Below are 14,193 nucleotides of genomic sequence, written 5' to 3'. Positions count from 1 at the left end.
AGACTTTCTTCTGGCTACAGGAGACTCTCTTCACCTCTAGAACAAAGTCTTTGGGGCAGAAGCAACAAGAGTCTGTGCAAAACCATTATAACGCTGTTCAATCAATTTTGTGAAGGGAGACACATAATGGGATGGTAATGTGTGAACACAACGAAACAGAAAGGCTTTTGCTCCTCGACAAATCTTTGGAGTCGCTGCTAAAAAGACTTTTTGTGCAAAATGGATCTATAACAATTGCATAAGGACAGGGAGAGAGAAAAAATGAGGAAAGACAAATTGCCCTCTGGCAGATTCATGAAGGTGACTTGAAGGAGCTGCTCCATTTTAGCACAAATTTCCTCCTCCTCCTCCTCCTCCTCCTCCTCCTCCTCCAGCCCCTACCGGCCTAACAAACGATTGTTAGCAAAGAGACGCTTGCTTCAAAGTGCTGCTCACACCGTTGGTCTCTGCTGTGATCCTACAGCCACTAAAAGCCTGTTTTGGTAACAGAAGGATGTTGCCACGTTCATGCCAACTAGTGGGCCTGCCTAATCTTCCTTTGCCATACTGAGTTTGGAAAGGATCATTAATTGTTTTAGAGGGGCTGACCCTTCTCCACACGACCCCCCCACCCTCCAACCCCCCTCAGGGCAGCAGTGGCGCCAGCTCGGTGCAAAATGAGAAGTTGTTTTGTTTTTTCCACGGCTAGAGAACGAGGACTCACATGGTATCCCTATGGAGCAGCATAGTGGGGAAATAGAAAGTACAACAAAACATTATACAAACACACACACACACACATGCACTCTCACACACACTTACATGTGCATGCTTGCACCCATCCTTAGTAACACACAGATCCACCCATCTGAACTCACATGTTATTCTGAAACCAAAGGACCAACGGCATGCACTGCTCATGGAGAGTGTGTCACAGAACGTGTGTGAGAAAACCAAGACTCCGTTAGAGATTCTGTGCTTCTCATCTAACCATTCATTTAAATCCAGATTTCCAAATTGACCCCAGCACTCTGTGGGATTAGGGATTCGCAGTGTCAGATATCCGTTCTCGTAGTTTTCTCCTGGTATAATTCATATGGAACTTCTGTCTTTAATAATGAGCTGCTAAAGATCCAATAATTACAATAATCTCAATGTTTAGGCAAGACTGTCATTATTCAATTTCAAGCAACAGTTCAACATTTTGGGAAATACATTTGCTTTCTTGCCGAGAGTGAGTAGATCAATACCACTCTCATGCCTGTACCGTAGATCAATATATAGCTAGATCAAGTGACCTTAGCTTAGCATAATGACTGGAGACTGCTAGCCTGGCTCTGTCCAAAGGGGGAAAAAATCCTCTAAAACTAATCAATTCACAGCTTTCTATCTTTGTTTAATCCGTACAAGTGTAAAAACTGCAAGTTGGCGTTTCAAAGTCGGCTAGGTGCCAAACTATTTCTGGGCTGGGACGAGTATCTTCCTGGAGTTTCGGCTGGTTTCATGTCTTTGTGCTAAGCTGAGCAGTTGCTGTCTTCCAGCGACATGTTTGCTATACAAACACAAGAGTAGTAATTCTCAGTAAGAAAGTTAAATTAGCGTCTCCCCCAAAATATCGAACTACTAGGCTGTGAATAAGAAAGAGAGACAGCAGAAGACATGGAAAAGTATAATTTACAGTAACCTGCTGTGGTATAAAAACCGGACCATGTGTTGTTATGAACATGGTCCAACATTAGTTGAGGTGACACCAGTAACGCCTCACTGTGTTCCAGAGGAGCTGCTGTCAAAGGCCAGCTGCTCTTTCCACTGCTGGTTCAACCTTTAAAGTTTAAACCCACCAACCAACAGCTGAGGCTCCGAGAGGTGCGTGCGGGGGGGGGGGGCGGGCGTTAACACAGGGTTGGGGGGGGCAGTTAAGAAGAGAGGAAGGGAGGGAAGGTACTTAGTAAAAGCAGGTGATGTGAGCTGCAGGAGGACACTAAGCATCTGTAGTCAGGGCCTGGCTGAAAGCCTTTGTAGAGCTGATGCTTGACTTTTACACTGCAGCACATGTACAGCTTCATATTGGGTCTGACAAGAACCGCTGCTACAGATCCTCCACTCTCCACCCACCCTACTCAAGTCCCCCTTCCACTCCAACTACGCACAAATGACTTTGAAACATCAAAGCTGGCATTAACGTCTCATTTCCCTATGCAAATGCAAAACGAGAAAGGGAAAAAAAAAAAAAAAAGCTCTTCAATTCTCCCTGCCTCTTTCATTTTCACTGGGAATCGTTGCTGCCCCCTTGAGACGAAGCCCGATGCGCAGTTTTGGGGAGAAAACGGGTTAGGGGATCCTGGGGGCTGCTCTGCATTACCAAAACAAACCATTGAGCAAACAAACAATTAGACTCATGAATTATGAACAAGCCATCTAAAATAGCAGTAAAAACAAGGAGTGGGGAGTTGTGGAGCGATCGCTGAGCTAACGAACGTATGTCAGGGTGTTTTTAAAGCAGTAGTGGAGTACATGGCTTCCTTAACGCATGTGCAGTATTTACATATATGTAACCTATCCTCATTCCATCTTAACTCTTTGGACCAGTGCAGTTGCGTAACTGAAAACAAGGTAACAAGGGAGTGAAGGAAGAAAGGTGTCTAGTAATCCACAAGAATGTGCATCAGCCATTTTGTTTTCAACCTGTCCCCAGCAACATCCATTATTCACAACCCTGTGTTTACCTCTCACAGACGCGCACAGTCCATGCAGCAATGATCCAGGAGGATATACTGAACACCAGCAGAACAGTTCCTGGACAGATGGTCATGAGGGTCTTCATGACAAAGCGTGTGTTGAAGTTGATCTTGTTGAGGGCACCGATGCTGCGAGATGAAGCGTCCGTGAACAGCTTGCTGTGGAGTAACATGACCCTGCCTATCAGGTAGAGTCTCAGGAACATGGGGATGGAGAGGATGATGTCCACGTCGGCATCGGCCACAGACGGCGTGTAGGTAAAGGCCAGTCGCGCCGTCCAGGTGAAGACGTACTGGCCCGGGATGGGATGGATGGCACACACCAGCAGCTCCAGCACGATGAAGAAGATCCGCTCATACGTCATGGCTATCCTCCAATCGTCCGCACCATTGTCGACCATAAACAGCTGCAGAGAAACAGACAGACACCAAGGACTCGGTTTAAACTAAATATTTGTCATCCTATTCAACACCTTCAAATTGTTAATCATTACAACCACGTTCAATCACACCCACATATTGAAATTCTAGTCAAGATCCGAAGGAGTCATGCTCAATCAGATTAAAACGTGTATAAAATGAAGGAGAAATTTTGCATTTGGCGTAATGCTGTTGTCATAAAAAAAAGTGGAAACCAAGATTTGAATATTTCATTTAATTCAAATGTGATAAGTCTGATGCAGCTTCATCAAGCAGAACAACAACAGAAATAACGTAAACCAAGATGGCTGCAAAGAAAACCCCGGATAATATCAGGAGTTTGATTATTATTGATGATTTGTTTTTGGCTTATATTTATTGTTCAAGACAACTTAAGGATATAAGTTTGATTTTAAAAAAGAGGTGCTATGTATTAACAGTGTTATAGCTTTCTAATTGTCGAACGAACTAGCCTGAATGTTGTGACTGTGTGAATGCATTTGTGTACATTCCTCTTGTGTGTACCATACGTTATAATACATGTATGTCATGAATGTGTATATTATTGTGAGCATACATTCATTTTTCATAGCAAAAACTTTGTAGCACAATAAAAGCATTATTTCAGTAGTTTTTATCAAGGCCCAACAGTCAAATGATAAATCCCCATTATCATCATCATTATATTCTTCCCAACACTGTTACCAAAAGCTGCCGGTATAATGAATAAAATAACATTTTTATGTGTTAAACTCACCTGGATTTCCCGGGCATGGTACATTATTATAAGACCAAGCAATATAACAGTGGAAAGGCTGATAAGGCATTTCAGTGCAAATGAGTATGAAGATTCCTATGGTGAGAGAAAAGCACAGAGAAAAGAGATTAGAAATAGCCTCATGATTTGAACACAATTAACACATACACAAGAACATCTTATAGGAATAACGACATAAACTGTTCATTGAATGCATTTGTATATTTGGCCTCAATAGATGGCAATAGTGACTGCTCACTATACAACTAATGATTTCTGTCTACAGCAACATCAAGGTGGAGCCAGTTAATAGTTTTAAGTTTTCGGAAATCAGCATCACAGACAACCTGACAGTCATCACACGTCTCCATCCTGTTGAAGAGAGCTCAAAAACAGCTGTATTTCTTGAGGAAACTTAATATGTCAAAATCCCTGAGCCAAGTTCTTGTTAACTTTTAGGAGGAGCAATAGACAGCATCCTGACTGCAAACATTAAAAACTGGCATGAGTTGTGCACGGCCCGGGGCAGGAGGGCTCTACACTGTGTGATCAAAACTGCCCAGAACATCGTTAGTACCCATTTACCAGTGTTTTTCTTATGTAGTATAATGGGACTACAAATTGCATTTTGCTGCGCAACCCCGTTGTACAATGACAATAAATGAACCTTGTATTTTACTGCTTAGCAACACGGTGAAAGGAGGTAAAGAAGAATATATATTGTTACTCAGAAATACAAATCTGGAAGTGTTGTGTTACATTGAAAACAAATTATTCTAATGTTAAACGAAAAGCATAAATATCCAAATATAAACATGCATACACATAAGCATGCCCACAAAAACTACAAACGCTTATACTCTCACACACACACAAGTAGACACACATGCACACATAGTACTCATTAGCTTAAATGTCTAAGTGAGAGCAGATAATGGGGTTTTGCACATAAACAGCGCAGTCAGGATGTTGCTAAACAATGCAGCTGCAGGTGTAGGTGCAGCCCGATATTATCTATGGATGCTATTCCCCGCCATCTAAACTACCAATTAATCAAAGCCCAGCACTAACAGGGGGACTTTCCACTTAATGGTAGGTGCAGAAGAGGCAAGGCTACCATTAGCAGGGGGGCCAGCACAGTGAGTGCTGCTGGTGATAAATAGGCCAGCTGGATGCCAGCGCTGCAGTGTTGTGTTCGAGTGCATGTGTGCGTGTACACAGGGACCATAGATCTAGGAAATTAGAACCTGTACAACACAAGTTCCCCCCCTCTATGTTGATCAAATGCCCTTTGATAAATCAATTTAACAGCTATGGTGTAAAAATGCACGCTGCAGCAGGCTAATGATCGTAGGGTTGTTATTATAATAACAACAGCAGCAAATGACAAGAACAACAACTGGAAATATCGTCTATAATCGTCAGTGTGATAGCAGGGAGAGCTGCTCAATATTAGTCTGTCCTTCGCTGGTCCATATTACAGAATGTATTTTTAGCTATCAACTAGATTGCTTTGCCCCTCAGGTCGACGACATGTTCTCAAGACATTCTAATGTCTGAAATTGTTTTGAGAAGTCCCCGGTGAAATAACATTAAGTAAACCAATTAATCCACCTACCAGAGGTTCAAGGATGTTTCAGTCCCAGTGCTCACTGCCTCTTAACACGTTTCCCTCCTTCAGGGCTCAGAACACCTCGGCTAAGCCTCAAGTGTCTGCTATGCCATGTGACATAAGATGGAAAATGGACCATCCCCAGCACATGTTACCTGTCTGATGTGGGAGGGGGAGCTGCTGTGCCACTCAGATACGGGAGGTCATTTTCATTCAAGCTGAGGTCAGCTTGATGAATGGACTAAACCCCACTCACAGTAACACAGTCACAGACAAACCTACTACTTTCCCAAAGCCCCATAAATCATCCTATAGATTACCACGCCGACTTTATCGTACATATACACACACACACACATACACACACACACACACACACCTATGTGTAATCAAAAACATATTTACAAACTCAAATACATCTCACACAACTCTAAAAAAATAGAATCTATCCGTTACGACAGGAACATTCCAGTGGTTTTGTATGTTTTAGTCCAATAAATGCACTTAATGCTGAAGCATACCAAAGGCTTTTAAATGCCAAACATTTCTCAGCTGACATACAACATTTCTGAAAGTATATCATGAATGAATCTCAAACTTTGGATGCCTTTTTTGAAGCTAAATTAGAGACTCCTCAGCTGTGAATGGTTGTTTTTCTACGTGTGCGTTGGAATTTTGCCATTTGAGCACTAAGAGGAGGCAGAGGAACCTGATTCTTTTCACATGTTATCCGTTGCATGTATTTCTTTTCAGGATATAGTGACAGTTTGTAGCTTTAAAGGATGTTATACAATCAAAAAGCTCCTTTCCCTACAGTAGGAAGCTGTGATGTTCTCTGAAAAGACACTGAAGCTCTCTTGTTCTCTGGTGGTTTGCAAACGAAGAATTAGCTCGACCGCTACCCACTGATGTAGTGGAGACTTCATCTGTATTACAAAACAACTTGTCCCAGATGTTAGATCTTAAAATAGTACCCATCACAGACATGTTTCAGGATTCTGCAAATCCATTTCAGGACATAGTAAAATAAATGAAAACCAATGGCTGCCTGAAAGGTAGTAAATAAATGCAAAATGCTGTGCTGTGCTTTATACAATAACCTGCAACAATGTTAAATCTTGACGGTAAAGCTGAAAAGTGAAAGGGATCACTTGCACGCTTAGACAATCATCACCCAAATGTGTGTTTTAGCATCTTTCAGCTCTTTTGTTTTTGGTTATACAGCCTACAACTTTAGTTTGGTTCATTCTTTCGTCAACATATTTTCTAGTCACAACAGGTAAATGTTTTTAGTTACAAGCTCTTATAAACTCACTGCCCATTGTTACGACGGTCCATTGTTCCAAAACCTCAACAGTCTGAGGAATGTACCATTTGACCAAAAGCACATTTGTTCGACAGCCCGTGCTCCAGAAAACAAACGCCAATTGTTCTGAGGGAGCATTGCTCCAAAAGTACACATTGTCCCTTCAACAAACGGAAGCACATAGCTAATTATTATTTAGAATGACTTCATCGGACATCAATATTTTATAAGTAATCAGCCGTCGGTATAATGGCATGACACCCTGTACGCTGCCTATCCAGAACAAGTGAGGGATAGCAGATTAGCAACTAGCCCGGAGAATAGGCAAAGTTAACAACTTAGTCATATCAACTTTACAGCGCTATAAGTCAAACTCTTGTGATCCTCTACTGGTAGGATTTTGAACCCAAGTGATCAACAATGCTTAACTATATATATGAGATTTGTAGTTATTGGGCTCAAACATGGACAACCACCTATAAAGTCCTGTTTATTTTTTATGTAAAAAAGGTGTTCTTATTCCCTTTAAACACCTGTTCTGTGACCTCTGCTATACTGCAGCGCACAGCAATGTCAGCTCCCAAGTAAACAGCCTTGTAAACATTGTGGCAGAAGCTGCTCTCAGTGCGCTGACTGAACTATATTCTTCCCAAAATACCCTGACACAGCAGAAGTGATTGGCTGATACAGAGGGACAACAAAAGGTCAAGGGGTGTTGACCTGGTCACCATGGCCCGACACCATACTGCCCTGCTGATGTTCTTGTTTAAGAGTCCCACACGTTCCAAACGTGTGCCATGTCGTCTCTATTCTTATCTGCTAAAAGTTAAAAGATGCTGTTGGCCAACTGGAACGTCATTCCCATCTTTTATTCCTATTGACCTTTTCTCTTCATCTCTGCATCTCTCGAGCTCTGCCTGAATCTCCATATATCTATCTCTCTTTATTCCGTTTCCTCTGCGATCCTCCTCTCCATCTCCCTCTCCTACTGTGAGCTCGTGATTTCAGATGCTGGTGTCACAGGGAATGACAGACAGCCACAATGGCTCTGCTAGTGGAAGCAATCCTTTGGCTAAACTCCATTCTGATGCCAACAAGGAAAAAGTAGATATTTAAGAAAAAGCAACTAGTGACAAAACCAGGCCTTTAATCGAGAAATTACTGAATAGAAAAATGTACCTCCAAACGATACACTGTTAGTCAAAGATCACATGATAATTAGTATTTGTGCACTATTTCCATCACCTTTGTTAGGTAACGTATGTCAGCGTCTGGGCTAATAATCACGCTTCATAAATGTGACAGCTGCCAACCCCGCACAAATCACAATTTAACAATAGCAGTGACAACACACAAAGCTCCCACTCATGCATCACACACAAACACACGCACACGCATGCACAACCTACCTTAGTGTAAACCCCCCATGACAGTTCCGTCTCCGTCACCATGACAACAATCCCAAACATCCCAAAGATGAGTGCGTAGTCGCTGAGTCGCTTCCGCTTCTCGAACAGCGCCCTCCGGTGGCCGAGCCTGTAGCCGATGTCCCTGTTTTTCTTCTGCGGCGCCCTGCCTCCGCCCTGCCCGCTGCCCTCCCTGACCAAGCTCTCGTTGGACGCCTTGCTGGGGTCTTCGCCACCGTTGCCTTTGGACACCACCACCTCCAGGCCAGAGCTGTGCAGCGTCTGCAAGGGCTGGGTCTCCGAGTCGAGCTCCGCAAGGTTGCGGCGCGACGAGGACGCCAGGCTGCCCACTAGTGGTCTCACCACTCCGCCATTGTACTTGCAGGTGTTCATGGCTATCTGAGGGAGTCGGCCGCTGCTCTCGGAGAGGGAGGCCTTGGATCCAGCATGGCTCACTTTCTTCTGCTCAGTAGTGCCCTGTGAAGCAGGAAGAAGAGTGATAAATACAATACTATCACAACAAAACTGTCAGAAGGTGGAAGAGACGCATACAGGTTTATGCTTTAAATAGCATTGATGTGGGAGTTACATCTCTGTGGCTCTGGAGAGTGCACAGAGAGGGAAGGATCTTGCAAAACAATTGTGGTTATAAAAGCAGACAGATTTAGTGCTCAGCAGGACATGTGGCCAAAATGTACAGTACGCACCAAAATATCAACAGTTCTTGTTTGAAAGTCTCAAATACTGAGAGCAGGTAACAGAGACGGGGTTGTTCAATTCGATTTTAAGTCTGTGTTAGGTAAAAAACAAGGTAATCCCAATCTTACAACTGCCTAAAACTGACTATATTTCACCGTATGTTTTCATCTTTTCCTTAAAGAAAATGGCATCAAAATTGGATGGCTCAAAAATAAATAAATAATGGATGGACTTTGATGTATAAATAAAACCATATAACCAATAGTGGGACCTACAAAGTGCAGAAAATTGAATCTTTGCACTGCACAAATTTAGATATGAATGATTAATGCCCGCCGTGACCCTGTTTCCTATCAGAGAAACACTCTTCCCCTGCAGAGATTAGAAGTAGTTCTGCCCAAAAGAGAACGAAGAAGAAGAAGAAATGTGGACTTTGTCAGGCGTACCACAGAGACCAGATGTGAGGTTCCCCCTAAGTGGGGAAACAAGGAAATCCATTTTCTTTGAAATTCAAAGAATTGTGTATACTGTACATAATGTCTGTTGAGGTTAGGGGCAACTTCGGGGCAAGTTCAGAAAAACAGAGTGAACCAACCAGGTCTTCACATATAAACATCACGTTCAATAAATAAATAAATAGCAGTATAGTATATTGTGTATATCATTTCTAACTTGAACGAGATAGGAGAGAATACATTTAACTTTTTTAAAACTCATTTTACTTCTTTATCACATGTACAAAATGTTCCACTTTTTCTTTTCTGACCGGATGCCGTGCAGACTGTTCTCTTCTTGCATTGAGTCTTCTATCATGTCTGCTCCTCTTGGCAGACAGGAGCGAGTTTCTGTCCCGGTTACGCAGACAGAAAATGTTCAATCCATGCAGACGCTGCAGAGCAGTCACCCCAGAAGCATCTATCTGCCTGTCTATCCTCTGCCCTTCAGAGACTCGGGCAGATTATCATAATGTGTTATGAAAACTTCACATGGAACAGTGCTTTTTCCGAAACAAGTCGGGGGTGTGTGATAGCACTGCTGGCCCTTTTTATTAGCCTTGACAAAGCATGCTTAATGCCTTTAAATGTGCTAGTGGGAATAAAGAAGGGCGGCCCCTAATGGAAATTTACTAACTCCAGTCTTGTGATGTTATCGTGTTGCGCATATTGTGGCTCCATGAGAACAGGACTAAAGGTTAAGGATTAGTGCAGCCATAGTGTTTCTAATCCCCTTTTCTATATTAAATTGCTTTTTAATCTGCCATTAGGACCCCTTTAGACCTTTCAAGACAGTGCAGTGAGTGAACTTTAGGTTTGAATGACAGGAAATACTGTAGAAAAAGATGCTGATATGGCAATAATGGTCAAGCTGTTCGCCTTTATTTGAGACTAAATATAGAACGCGGAGTGCTGAATTGTGCTTATTTGATTTCAGTTCAACAAAGTAAAAGAGCCGTAAGGTCCTTAAAGATGTGGGTTGGATTGAATGATTTGCTTCTGATTTGTTTTGTTTTTTTATTCTGAAAAAAGGTGAATTCTTGTAATTTACTTTTTTTGTCAACAAAAGGATGCTGTACCAAGGATTAGAACCCCTATATATTGTATATATAGAGAGATTATTTTTTTTACTGACGCACAAGTAGATTTTCTCAGCATCAGGAAAGGCACACACAACTATGATAACTTAATAAAATATCACTGAAGACTAAGACGGGAGACCAGCAGCAGAGAATAATCATCCTAATGCATGTCCTGGCTAAGATGCATGAGAAATGAAACAAGATGTACGTAATCAACTGCTTCGTTCATTTTAGGAGGCTATTTTAATACGTTTTGTTAAATGTCTATTGGTCTTCTTCCCCAGTGCATAAATAGCTTGCTTTTTTTCCTGCATCAAGCTCCATGGTAGATCCGCCTGCTGCTTTGAATGTGCTACATCTCCAGCAGAACTTGAACCGAGCAACTACAAAACATCATTATTCTTTTGGTTTTGAGTGTCACAACATGATGTCACTTCTTGTCAGAAGAGAATTTCCTGCCTTTGTGTAGGAAGTAAATAACTCTGAAGCTCCTGTTCTGAGCTTTGAGTATTTTTAGACTCAGTCAAACTTTCGAGTGGTTCTGAGATGCTTGATATGCTAATTTGATTCCTGGACTTTAATATCTAAGAAAAACAAGCCAAGACAACTATCTCAAATGAAGGTTGTGAATGTTTGTAGAAAACAGTCCTTTTGTGAATTTATAGGACATGAGTGTATTTTTAGTGTTTATTTTACTCTTGTCTAAACAAAGTATTGGAGTATTATGGCTCAAGGTGGGAACCACCAACCCTATGATTAATAGCCAGCCTGTTCTATCACCACAGTTTATGAGCCACCAGCGAGTCAAAGAACGCCATTGTTCATATTGGTTCAAGGTGTGGATTCATAGAGTAGAGCAAACTCTGAACTCTGAGTCAGCATGACTGTACAATAAACGATTGACAGCCTACTCAAAGACATGAATCCTCCAGACTGGACAAACACAACACTCCCTGTAGGCGCTCTCAAGGATTTCTGCTTTAGAATTTTTAAACTGAACACACATGATTAATGTGCATGACAAATTCCTTTCAACTACAACGTATTCAAATACATATGAATCCATTTAAAAGTAAAGCTCTGGGTTCCTCCATTCATGAAGTTAGAGTGGGGCGATGGTAATAAGTCTAAAAAACAGAGGGCTTTTCTTTAACATAATTAATCTCTGAAACATGTCTCTATATTGTGAAGAGAAAGGCTTGAAAACGAGACTCAATTTTCCCCTAATACAGTTTCTGATGTCCAATTACATGACGATTGATCAGAGTAAAAAGGCCAAGTTGTCACAGTGACAACTGAGATGTAAAAGGAGAACGTCGCAGGAAGTGTTGTTCCAATAAGGTAAATGAACGGGTTTGATTATGGACGCCAAGAGAGCAGGGCTGCTGTTACATCCTCAGCTTTAGTTACTCGTTTCTGGGGATCAGTAGTCATGGCACCAGGTCAGGACTGACCTAAATATGGCGACCGCCCCACCAGTCAGTTTGCACGAACAGAGACTGTGTGCGTTTCTAATCAGGGAACAACTGAGCTTAACGAGAGACAAATAAGAGCGAGAGAACATCTGTACAGGCACATTGAAGGAGTAAGACAAAATACCAAGATGTATGCCTGACTTTTTCCTCTGTAAGAGTCCTTCACAGACTTTGCAGCGGGAGTCCTCACATCACATTCCAAAGCCTCAAAGCAGCCTCAATCAATTCCACACACTCGCCCACTTAGCCAGCTACCCAAGCTCTGTCGCTTTTTCGCATTTCCCCTGCAACCCGACTAAACAGTGCTTGGAAAGGGCACGGCGGGCCAGCGTTGCCCTTGTCGTCCCCCGATGCCCCCACAGAGGAGACACGGGGAGGCTGCTTGTCCAGCCGACCGACGGCTCAATTTCATTTTGAATGGCACGCAGCATCCAGGCTGTATGAAATGGAGCCTCATAATCAAATTGAAAAGCCTCAGTGCAGAACAGATTAAATGAAGGCAACTCTCTGCCTTGCTCCCCCTCTCTCTCTGTCTCTCTCCCCAGCCCGCTCAAATCTAATAGAAAATCCACATTCTTCAGTGTTGTGTGGGGCTTCTGTGCTGCAGTGTTAGAGGCTTATACACCCTAAAAATGGAATTGTGCATTAGAAAATCAAATGTGTTCAATTCTGCGTGTTTGTGAGTTTGTGTACGTGGGTGCCAGTCTGCTTAATTATGTGTGTGTTGCATGTGGGTGGGTGGGTGTATGTGTGCATATGTGTGCTAGTTGAATAAGCTGAGCCTCAGCCAGGCCCCGGATTAGGTCGAATATTGACGCAGACAGTGTGTAGTGACGAAACAAGCGCGAGGAGGAATTGTTTGAGAAGATCCACGTGTATGAGAGCGTGTAAAATTTGCGAATGCCGGGCGGATGCCGACAAGGCTGACAAGAAAGGAGGAACGCGAAAGAGAACGAGGAAGAGGGCAGAGCGGCAAAATTAGGCAGAAATTGAGGAAACATGAAAGATGGAGAGGGTGAAAGAGATAAATGAAAGAGAGGAAAGACCGCTCCCGGTGGGTGTCTCTGCCAGCCCCTGGAGTGATTGAGAGCTGCAGGCTACACTCTCCAGTTTGTCCCTGCACACTAGACACTGTCACATTTCTCTGACAGGCCAGCAGGCATCAGGGCTCCAACGTCCATCCCTGACCAGCATGTGGATCATTACTCAGCGCTGGTAGAGACGGAGGAAAACCTGTGGGCTGCAGGTCCACATTCATAAAAGAAAAGCCTCCATCACAGCTCTCTGTGTGCTGCAGTGATGGAAATAAACAATGTATATTTAATGCGAACACGTTGGAGCCTCTAATGCTCAAAAATGAGTGTCATAAGGGTACATATCATGTATCAGGGATAACAGCATGAATTAAAATGTGTCATCTTTATCAGTGTCTTAGACGAAATGCTATTTCCTTGCAGTCGTGGAAATGGTGAGCCTCTGCATGCCGAGTCTTATCACCCCATACTTCATGTCCTTATATCTCTGGAGGGATGTCTGCTGTTAAATAATGGCTGCTTCTGCCCCTCTGCAGGATAAGTCGAAGCTTTTGTAAGTGTTTCATGAAGACACGGCAGTCCTAGAGATTGCAGAGGGAGCCGACGTTCAAAGAGTTTTCACAGAATATTCTTGCGCCGACTTCACATGTTTTGTACAAACAAGCAAGCGTGGTGACAACGGCCCGATGAGCCCTAAAATGAGCAGCTCACGTGATGTGTGCGTGGGACAAGACCCGACCACGTCTGTTGAAGCACATGGAAAGCACATTGCCAAGTGTGTTTTCCACCTCATACATTAATTCAAAAACATTCTGTCCCACATCTACTCATGTACGATTTTGCATATTGTCCATGCTCAGTGTGTAACATCAGTAATGCTGCCACAGACCAAAGTGAGCACTTGACAATTTAGGGAGGCGCTCTTCTTATACAGCTGGCAGATCACATAAACCAGACGTCACATCCAGGGGTAGGCCTACTCTTGGTGCATTTAAGAACTTTGTAGCTCTAATAGAAGCTGTGCAAACATCACACAATACAGCAATTGTGAAGGTTGATTTTCCGCCTAAATATCATAATCTCCTGGACTCATCTGGCTGATCTACTTGGGTTAAATGAACATATACACATTATATTCACAAACATATTGTGGTATTTGACTCTGATCCCATTGATTTTAGGTTAAGTTAC

General features: G+C 42.8%; 1 protein-coding gene across 6 annotated transcripts in view; it reads right to left on the bottom strand.

Moving 5' to 3' along the window:
* kcnn1a (potassium intermediate/small conductance calcium-activated channel, subfamily N, member 1a) overlaps positions 1-14,193 on the bottom strand; it is a 47,658-nt gene that overhangs the window by 18,737 nt on the left and 14,728 nt on the right. For 4 of the 6 annotated variants that reach the window (XM_031854553.1, XM_031854556.1, XM_031854555.1 and 1 more), the window contains exons 2-5: positions 8,222-8,695; positions 3,895-3,990; positions 2,706-3,124; positions 704-712 (exon numbers count right to left, since the gene is read on the bottom strand). In XM_031854553.1, coding sequence (XP_031710413.1) covers positions 704-712; positions 2,706-3,124; positions 3,895-3,990; positions 8,222-8,695 — 998 coding nt within the window. The remainder of the gene's footprint in view (positions 1-703; positions 713-2,705; positions 3,125-3,894; positions 3,991-8,221; positions 8,696-14,193) is intronic. The other 2 variants (XM_031854554.1, XM_031854557.1) reach the window with 1 other exon arrangement.

The sequence above is a fragment of the Anarrhichthys ocellatus genome, unplaced genomic scaffold, assembly GCF_004355925.1.
Source record: "Anarrhichthys ocellatus isolate YVR2014 unplaced genomic scaffold, GSC_Weel_1.0 scaffold15, whole genome shotgun sequence".
Taxonomy (NCBI): Eukaryota; Metazoa; Chordata; class Actinopteri; order Perciformes; family Anarhichadidae; genus Anarrhichthys; species Anarrhichthys ocellatus.
The sequence above is the reverse complement of the archived record's forward strand: the minus strand, read 5'-3'. Positions and strand labels throughout refer to the sequence as shown.